The sequence below is a fragment of the Aplysia californica genome, unplaced genomic scaffold (assembly GCF_000002075.1).
Source record: "Aplysia californica isolate F4 #8 unplaced genomic scaffold, AplCal3.0 scaffold00218, whole genome shotgun sequence".
Lineage (NCBI taxonomy): Eukaryota > Metazoa > Mollusca > Gastropoda > Aplysiida > Aplysiidae > Aplysia > Aplysia californica.
This window is the reverse complement of record NW_004797488.1, coordinates 876,885-887,777: the sequence shown is the minus strand read 5'-3', so window position 1 is coordinate 887,777 and position 10,893 is coordinate 876,885. Positions and strand designations below refer to the sequence as shown.

Here is a 10,893-nt window from a genome sequence, read left to right as displayed (position 1 = left end):
GAGAGAGAGAGAGAGAGAGAGAGAGAAAGAGAAAGAGTAGGGGAGGAGAATTGGAAATAACTATAAAAGAGATGTGCTACGGGATTTGTCAAAATGATTGCTACTTTGATTCGTTCTGTAACTGCACCACACACCGCACAATTGAGCATAACATTGAAAAATCGACATACAACAGACATGGTTATCATACTATATCCTCTCCATTAACCCTAAAAAGGTTCCACTTACTTCTCATTTTATTCACCAACATCATTTTTACTACCTTTTTTACCCTGCATCAGGGTAAACGTGACAAACAAACAGTCCTTCTTACCCTATAGTGATTATATACTTCTTGATATTATTCCAATTTCTAAGCACTTGTATGTACGAACATCATTCTCGTTGATTCTTTTTCAGCGCTACAAAAAATATATAAACAACACATAAAGGGTGGTATGCCTCTCCATGCTTGTCGATGGTGGCGGTTTTGCTATCTTTAGCAATACCGTCTGCGTTTTGGGGTTAAGAAAATTATTTTGACACTGAGCGTAAACAAGACCCAGCAGCATCAACCGGCAAACTGCAAACAAACGTGTTGTTGTGGTTCCAAATATACCCCCATCACGCCAGACCTCCATACGAGAAAAAGGAGTTTTCAGAAGTAAAAAAAAAAAAAAAAAAAAAAAAAAAAAAAAAACCAGAAACAAAACAAACTAAACAAAACAAAAAATAAAAAACCAACTCAATGGCTATCAGTGTTCGATACGATGATTGGCTGCCTCAGAGGTAAGCTGAGTGACGTAAAACGCGTTTGATATTGACACGAGTAAGTTGATCTCCCTCCTGTAAGCAGGATTGATTATTTTGAAAGTAGCCTGTTTGGCACTACATGCATGCTTCAGGCATGAAGGAAAGCGCTTGGAAAAAATAATTGCCCCCCCCCCTTTCGCACCATAGGCAAACATAAAAATGACTCGACAAGGGCATTGACTCTCAATCGGATGCTGCATGGCGTCCAATTTGGAAACGAGACATTGCGGTTTCGTTTTCATTGAGCCGTCTCGGACTAGAGCTGAGAAAAGAACACGGACTGTTTTTTTAAAATTTTGTTTTGTTTCTGTTTGTTGTAGGGTTGTATTTTTTTGTAAAGCTTTTAAGTAGCACTCGTAAACAATTATATGAACACGCTCGCATCATAGTTAAGTGCCAGATCTGCGACAGACATCGGTGATCATGGTTCTCCATCCATGCCTTTGTTTCGATGCTCTCACAAAAGATACACTAACCTGATTCTTACAATTTATGGCATTCCAATGAAAATATTAAACTGTTTAAAATATTAAATATCAAAGCAAGCTCCTGCGTCCTAGTTGAAGGAAAACTACCATCTACACTTTTGAAAGTAAATACTGGAGTTATACAAGGCTGTATATTATCACCTGTACGTTTTGAAATAGTGATCAATTAGTAATGAGGCAGAGCAAAGGCATTGAAACCGCCATTGAATGGACAAATGGCACATTTTTAGAAAATTTAGATTTTTCGGATGGCACCTGCCTATTAAACACCAGAGTGCATGAAATGTAATAAAAAAAATTTTTAAAAATAAGTACCAAGCGCTGCGGAATCAGTTGGCTTTGTAAAAAAATATGTATCCAAAACAGAAGGGCTGCCATTATCTCCTGAAACTATTTCCATCATTCTTTATGGTGAACTTCTTGCAGAAATGAGTAAATGCAAGTGCCTTGGTAGCATTATCTCCCAAACTGCAGACTGCCTTGACAATGTCCACCCAAGACATATAAACGAACGGTTCTCTTTATAAACTTAAAAAAACTATCTGGAAGTCAAAGACCATTTCACTGAAGACGAAATTTAAAATATATAATAGCAATGTTTTGGTCGCACTGACGTGTGGATCAGAGATATGGAAAATAAAGCAATTTAGCGAAAATTAAGAAGCTTCCAAATTGAATGTTTACCAAGAATTTTTGTAATAAAATGAAATAAGTTTATTACAAACAATGTCGTGTTGGAAAAAGCAAGAATTAAAAATGTTATCACGAACATAAAAAGGAGCAGATGGAGATATTCATTAGTACATATTCTAAGAATGCAAAAGACACAATTGCCCTATCAGGCATGGCATTGGAGACCAACTGGAAAAAAGAAAAAGAGGTAGACAAACTGAGAGCTACAGAGGCACATATATGGATGAGGCAATCACCCAGGGCCTCGATGTGCAGAGATTGGAGAAGACGGCCAAGAAAGGCACGCATGGCGTCCACTGTTCTCCGCTTAACGTGCCTGACGGTATTGGGAGAGAGTAAGTAAGTAAAGCAATCTGATCTTTCCCGGTCACTCATCTGTTCAGGCCTTTCAAGTGAGTAGCTCTGGACCTACCCCTGTCTTGTTTAAATTCAATTGTACTAAAGAGAGCTAGATTTTCATGGCTTTTATGTACATCCAAGTGTCTCAGAAATTGCATTAATGTCGTTTCCTGTATCAGCGAGCGGCACACGTGAGGTCCTTCAAGTACTACCTCATTTGTTTTCTTTTTCTTCCAAACTATTCTCAGCAGCCTCCTAAGAAACAACAATTTTCTTGCAATCTATTTTATTTCCACTGTCTTAATTTATTGTTCAACATAGGTAAAAGAAAAATACCAAGACACACAACACTAGGAGATAAAAGTTTGAAAAGGAACTACTACCATATTATATTCCAACATATCTAAACCAAAAAAAAAGAATCACAGGAAAGAGAGAGAGAGAGAGAGAGAGAGAGAGAGAGAGAGAGAGAGAGAGAGAGAGAGAGAGAGAGAGAGAGAGAGAGTAGGAGGGAGAGAGAAAACGAGAGAGAGAAAGAGAGAGAGAAAGAAAAAGAGAGAGAGAGAGAGAGAGAGAGAGAGAGAGAGATAGAGAGAGAGAGAGAGAGAGGAGGGAATGAATGTACTTCTGTGTGTACATGTTTATAATGTTTAGTTTTTGTTAGTTCATTCAAGGGCCGAAAATTAGACATGCTACTAGAGAGTAACGTACAAACAAAATAAGGAGGAGATATATAGGAGTTGTGTATATTATGAACACACATTGTAAGTGCATCTATTTGTGCTTCTTTGTGTGCTACAACAAACATCAGTATTTTTTAAATATTAGTACAAGGGGTTTTGTTTTCGCTTTTTGTACGTGTTTTACGGCACTAGCAAGTGCAGATGGTTATATGAAAGGGACCATAAATAAGTGTTTTCAGTTTGGTAGGAACTAATTTAGAATTTTGCACGGTTGGCGGCTGATACCTTCTTTTTATCGATTTTAGGACAACCAAGGGGTCTTTAACGTGCGCAACTTCCGAAATTTCTTTGTCTGTATACGGGAACGCTGGGTATTCGACTTTTACCTACCATGATCAGGAATATGGCTAGTAAGAGTTTTACGGAACTTGCAAGACAAAAACGGTCATATACGTGCCACAGATAACCAGTGAGAAACGAACACAAGAAAGAAGGAGAGACAAAACCCTTAAGGAGAGAATAACATGAGGACGATAGATGTTCGATAGGAAGGGAAAAAACAAAACAAAACTACCCACGAAGAAACAGAATACGAGATAAACTTACCTTATATGCTGCGAGGTGATTGTCTTTGAATTCTGAAGGCTTGAGACGTTTCAAAATCTCATCCAACTTTGTGAGTGATTCTTTACTTCGGGTTTTCATCTGAAGAAATAAACATAAAACAACAGTCGGTAAAGTGCGGAAGGTATTGTATGAAAAGGTAAGTTATGGTTATGTACCTAACAGAATAGTGTGGTGTGGTGTTGTGTGGTGTGGTGTGGTGTGGTGTGGTGTGGTGTGGTGTGGTGTGGTGTGGTGTGGTGTGGTGTAGTACGGTATGGGGTAACTCTAATCAATTGGCAGTTCACCATGGAATAACAATCAATCCCAACAAACATCAATTGTTATCAATTTTTGTCTGTCTTCATTTCACACAAGGTGCTGTCTACGTGATATCAGGAATGGGAGAGAGATTTTCAAGGTTACTAGAAGACAAACAAATATTTTTTTTCCAATTACCGTTTCTATTCTAAGTTGATGAAACATCAAAATAGACAGATAGAGATACTCGATAATATAAAGTTCCCGCACGTTAACTGAACCCACGTCTTCTGTAAAGGAGAGTTAAGTGCCTACCGTTTCCTTCGAAATCATTGGTTAGTATGAGTGGAACAGAAAGAAAGTAACACACTGAAACGAAGTAGAAGATGCAGCCCGCATTGTCCTACCCACTATGTACCATTATAGATCCAAATACGTTACTTAAAAAAAACAAGGAGATTTAAATATCACAAAAAAGCGCATGCACTTGCACAACGTACTGAAGAAGAACCTCCGAAGATACGAGTATTGAATCCCGCCATTTTCAACAGACGTTCTTTCTGAAGTCGTCAAAAATCTTTTCTCGAGTCAAACCTTAGCGCCTAGCTACAACCAGCGAGCTCCTCGGGTCACATGATGCAGTCTTTGGCAAGAGGTAAGCCAGGAGAGACAGAAATAGAGAGTTCTCAACCGAGCCAGGAGCTGCAGGTAAAACACTGATACACTTTGAACTGAGAAGAATGCGCGGCTCTATCGGAACAGAGCTCTGACGTCACAGATCTTTTGCTTGACATGGTTGGGTTTTCCCCACGTTATTTCCCCTGCTCCCTTTTTCCTCCTTTTTTCCCATTTCTTTTGTAAAAATTTCACATATTATCTCAACATTTCCTCGCCAAGTGTATGTCTTTCACCTTGCTCATTTATTTTAACTTCATTTATTTTAACTTCCAATAATCTCTGTTATTCAACAGAAAAATGTTCCCTTTCACCTCTAATTTCTCTGCTTAATTTCTGTCTCAGTTCTACTCATCTCTTTCTTTATTCTGTTTCTCCTTCTTTCTATCTATCTTCTCTCGCTTTCTTCTCTCTCAACATCTCTCTTTTTCTCGCTTTTATCAATATACATGTATTTTTATTTCTCTTACATTCACATACACACACACACACACAAACAAATAAACACAATACACATACACGCATGCATGCATGCAAATATGTGTATATGCATGCACGTATACAAGCATACACGCTTAATAAACACACACACACACACACACACACACACACACACATTCTCTCACACACACACACACACACACGCACACATGCAAGCACGCACGTATGCACCCAAAAACATTCTTGCGCATACTCATTGAAACACACACTGGCATTATCCTACATACTGACACGTCATCAAACTCTTTCACAGGTATCCCAGCAATAGCAGGCAGAATGCACAGCTGCAATCTAGTGCAAATATATATATATATATATATTTAACACAGATGTTTTCACGTCCTCAAGGACACAATTAAAATCATTTAGGAGTCAGGTTTGCAACCCTTCCTGCTGTCAGGGCCAACCCAGGCTGAGTGGGATACAACATCCCAACAGAAAATTCCCCGCACTCCAGGAACCGAACACTTGTCTTCTGCGTGTGGCAGCAAAGCACCTAACAACTACACCACAGACGCCGGTTATGCGAATACATGTGCACACATTCCCTGCATGTTCATAAGAAAGGACAGCATCATTTCGTACCTTCACTTCACCTTTTGTATATATTGCATCTCGCTGTCTCCCTCCTGCCCGCTATCGTGTTTGTACAATCAAGGTGAGCAGGCATTATCTTCCTGCATGGCTGAAACTGAGCTCTCACCCTTCCGTTACCTTGGGCGTGGCTCATTGCTCAAGACCTTGTCGACGGGGTATCCTTACCACTCCCGTTCTGTCCCCCCCCCTCCCCGTAACACACACATACACAAAACCCCAACCTACTTACGACTTTCCCAAAAAGCCCTGAACAGACTTTCACAAGTAAATACCCCCCCCCCCCCCCAAGAAAAAAAAAAAAAAAAAAATTTTGTTCAGAATGTTAATAGATTGAAACTATCTTAAATCCGTATTATTATTTTTTTTTTTAATAGTAGAGGGTTTTACGGCTCACGCAACTGCATAAGGTCATATGAGCGCCAAGGGATGGGTGTCAACAGAGAAATCTTTACAGGGAATCAGACTTACTCTGCTCACCTCTCTAGCTTCAACAGCACAAGGTCTGCTTCGAATATCAAGGCACCCCGGAAATAGCAGGTCACAAGAGTGTGACAAACATACAAAAGAAGTAGAGGAAAATGACAATAGGTAGGATTAGGAAAGAAAAAGTAGCAGCTCCCTGCTGTAGATCAGGCACAGTTATGAGCGTGACATGATGAATCAGCCCATTTACAATTCTACTGTGCTTGAACGAGAAATGTCCCCCCCCCCCTTTGGAATGGCCTAAAGACACTACAGTCAGTGGCACTGCCACGGGGGGGGGGGGGGGGGGGGGGGTAATCCGTATTATTAGACTGCAAAATGTTTGCTGTAGTTGCTGTAGTATATATATATATTTTTAAAGCAATATAACATTTCTATGCACGGTTATACAAAAATTACAACCGAATGGTTTTGAGAATCAATTTATGTACAGTACACCAACAGTTGACATAATATTATATTGAGATATTACTGTGGTTTCTTTCCCTTTATCCCTGTCTGACGTCTCTGTATTTCCTGCTGCCACATACTTTAATGTCCCATTCTCTGAAAATAGTATGCATCTGATGCAGTTAACAACACCCCCCCCCCCCACACTCCCCGTTCCCCCATGCGAAAATAGCCAAAGAAAAAATAAATACATTATGTACATACCAGCTTGAGAAGAGAAAATGGCTGCCTTCCTTTCTTTGAAACATCACCACCTGGGAAATAAAAGGAAGTCCTTGTTTAGTGTCAAGGAAAAGAATCTGTCCACAATCCATAGATGTACACTATAGTGCTAGATACAGTACGCCCCTCTCTCGCCTTGCTGCGCAACGGCCACATTTGACAGCGACGTCCGCCATGTTGTTTGTGGCAAGTTGTGTGAAAGAGTTCATGCTAAAGCAATGGGCTAGGCATGTTTTCTCTCTCTCTCTCTCATACGCGACAGGCGAGGCTTGGTTCTTGTTGATTTTTTTTTACATGGGCGCCGTGGCGTACTATATCTAAGTTACTAAATTGCAATAATACGGCGTTCTTTCTACAACTAGATCTACAAATAAATGTAGTATTAAACAGATAGAGATAGAGATATGGGCTTTAAAAAAAAGAAGAAATAAAAACAACCTTTATTTCTTCATCAGCACTTTATGTACGAGGTGGTTTATTTCTTATTGACCGAATCAAAGCGTATAGGGCCTATAGAACTTTTTAAAAGAAGTATGAAAAGATGGGGGTGTCATGGGAACCTCCCTTAACCACCTCACCCTCTCTCTCCTCCCGAATCCCAATATCACCCCCCCCCCCCCCGCGGCCCCCCTCACCCCCTCAGATATATGAGTTTGGCATTAAATAAATCAGGATGAGCCATAGTAAGAAAATCCAGAGTTTTTCAGCCTTTAGGTGTAGGAATGCAATGAAGCTCTTGATAAAGCAAATTCAGTCAAACAAATGATGAATACATGTACTGGTATTTTTAAAATCGAGTTAAACTTTCCCTTGTGACATTTGAACAAAAAACTGTATTTTTCATTCATATGTTCACTTTTTAAAAAAGTATACTAAATTATAAGTAGTGTTTTCTTATGTCGGTATTAAACTTTGGTTTATATTGATTTTAAGAACTAAAGTAGATCATATACAGCACTTAAACTAAAGCTCCTTCTATTGCTGTTTTAAGTAAATCTAATTTTGGACATTAGTAAAACAACTGTGACAACTCTGGACTCATTAAAGCTAAAAAAGTGAACTTAACGTTGTTTTGTAGCCTGGTCAATTGTTTTTCTACTCAGTGTAGTGATAACTGAAACAAAAACCTTTACTAAGGTGTTTTTGGACAACATTCAATAAAACAAAACAATAGAAAGTACACTGTTTCAGTTTGATAAAGAAATTTCCTGCCCATAGTGAAAAAGATCTAGCTGCTAGTCAACCTTAACTTCACATGGCCCAGAACCTTACTGATGGCTCTCTAAAAAATAAACCCGGAGTTACTATTTGTGTCTATAAGACATATTATGCACTAAAAAAAGATGATGTAATAAAAGAAAACAGACATCACTGAACTGCCTGACAGAACTAGTAAGACGTTCATAAAGAAAGGGACAAGAGGTTTCACATGCTTGCACCTTTAAGAGAATCGCTTTGAATCAAAACATAACGTTAGAATCAAATAAAACACGTAAGACTAAGAGCAGAGACACGCCCACTCACATGTAAACAAACTTTTTAGCCACATTAAAAATGGCCGGCAACAAACTCAAATGTATCCGTGTCACATAACCTCGTACGGACTCTAGTTTAAAAGGGGGTAACTCTATGCCACAAACACATGTAAATAAATATCCTAACTACAAATACCTGATGGTAAAGTATCACTCTCGCTAAAGCATTTTAGCCTGCCTTTTATTTTATTTTATTTCATTTTTAGCAGAGGTAATACAAATAAGTAACACAAAAAAGGGGAGAGACCAGGACGATAGATATTTGAAAATAAAGAAGGGGCAAACCAGATCAGAGCACCCACAAACCACCCACTAGCCTGCCTTCAGTAAACTGCAATAAAATTGACCATTGTCTAAGTCGACCACAGGTTAAGGAGAAAAGTAATTGCAGTATATAGATGAGGGCCTTTTTATATATAAAAAATGCAAGTAGGGGGTTCATTTGTACGTGTTGTCTTAGACAGGTGGCCGGTAGAGCAGGCTTGAATATATTACAAAGATTCCAAAAAGGCTTCATCGAAGGTTAATTTATATGTTTGTTCCTAAAAACTAGAAAAATGTATTCGGAGTATCGAAATATGGATATTTAAAATTGCTAAAAGCAACAGAGTATTCTTGCCTACTAACCAAATCATTCTTTGATGATTTGGACCATCTCTTTTTTTTGTCAGCCTCATTTTTGAGTGCCTCTAAGAGTGCCATCCACGATGGTTTTGCAAGGCTTTCAACCCAACAGCAACAACACCAACAACAAAGAAAGCAATAACAACAGGAGCAACAGAAGCACTCTCACAATCACTACAACCACCATCACAAGCAAAAACAACAACAACAACAACAACAGAAACAGCAACAACAACAACAATAACAGCAACAACAACATCAACATGTAACCAGAAAGACACAAACATGATGAACAGTTATTCATCTTTTTTATTTTAAAGTAAATTTCGGCGCTCACAGCTTTATAAGGTCAAAAGAGCGCGGGACATTATATTAAACATTTGATTTCTCTGACCTTCACCGGGTCCGACCCCCGGCGGCAGAGGCCCCCCGTTGGGCTGTCTCCCGGCGTAGAAGTCAGCGATGGTGTTCCGCTTGATGAGCTTCTTGTGGTGCTCCTGGACGAGCAGGTCACCCGGGTAGATGTTCATTGCAAGGTCCACAGAACTCCGCCGTCGCCGGAGACGCTCGGCGATGTTGCTGGAGAAGAAAGATTGTAAAAGATGTTGCAGGGAAAGAAAGATTGTAAAAGATGTTCCAGGGAAAGAAAGATTGTAAAAGATTTTCCAGTGAAAGAAAGATTGTAAAAGATGTTCCAGGGAAAGAAAGATTGTAAAAGATGTTCCAGGGAAAGAAAGATTGTAAAAGATTTTCCAGGGAAAGAAAGATTGTAAAATATGTTCCAGGGAAAGAAAGATTGTAAAAGATGTTGCTGTCAAAGAAAGATTGTAAAGATGCAGGGAAAGAACGATTGTAAAAGGTATTAGGGGAAGAAAAATTGTAAAAGATGTTACTGGGAAAGAAAGAGTGTAAAAAATGTTACAGTGAAAGAAATACTGTAAGCGATGTTGATGGGAAACTAAAGATTGTAAAAGATGGTGCTAGAGAAAAAGATTGTAAAGGATGTTGCTGGGACGGAAATATTGTGACGGATGTGTCTGGGAAAGTGACATGTGAAAATATGAACTGGTATAGGGTTAGCGTCCCTATCAACATTATTGGGTTATTTAAGAGGCGGAACCTCTGATTTTAATTTAACTTTAGTAAGAGTTTTCGGGTATTTACAGCACAATACAGTTATATAAGCGCTGGAGGTTAGATGTGTTACAAGAGACTAATACGCCTCGTAAAAAGAAAAAGGAGAAATAAGGACCACAGTTGTTTGATAGAAAAGAAGAGGCAAACCACGCAAAAAATGGCGGAGGTTTAACTCTTCTATCAGTACTATTAAATTATTCAAGAGGCGAGATATCCAAGTTTAACGTTCATCTCCGAAAGGATTGATCCATACAAGAAATTCGTGTAAGGTGCTTTCTAAAAGGACACATCGTCGGACCGAGCTGAAGCTCGAACCTCGGAACCCGCAATCTCACAATTACGAGTCCAGTAGCCTTACTGCTACCAACGCCACTTTACTGGGGATGGAAGATAGTAAAAGGTTGTTACTGGAAGAAAAAGATTATGGAAAGGTCTTTGGTGTTTTACACTGCCATCGAAAGATGTTGGACAACATTGTAATCGTGAGATGTCGGGTTCGGGGGTTCGAGCCACAGGTCCGATGGTGTGGCCTTAGGAAAGGCACTTTACGCGAATGTCCCTCACTTCACCCAGGTAAGAATGGGTACCTCAGCCATAGACGGTAAAAGATCTTGTCAGTATGTTAGTGTTTTAGCGCCTATAAATGGCACTGTATGCTTCCCAGGAAGTTGTGATTGTTTAAGAATGCTATCAGGTCTGCTGGGGTAATAGTATAAATTATTATAAAGAGCATAGAGCTTGCTGTTGAGAGTGAATTTGTGCTATACAAAAGCTCCTCCTCCTCCTCCTCCTCCTCCTCCTCCTCCTCCT

At 39.3% G+C, this 10,893-nt stretch overlaps 1 protein-coding gene across 1 annotated transcript in view; it reads right to left on the bottom strand.

Moving 5' to 3' along the window:
• The window catches only part of LOC101848525, a gene marked incomplete in the record, with an annotated part of 327,286 nt that overhangs the window by 29,382 nt on the left and 287,011 nt on the right, over positions 1–10,893 (bottom strand). The window contains 3 exon segments of the mRNA XM_013083221.2: positions 3,602–3,700; positions 6,770–6,819; positions 9,341–9,525. Of these exon segments, the coding sequence (XP_012938675.2) occupies positions 3,602–3,700; positions 6,770–6,819; positions 9,341–9,525 (334 nt within the window).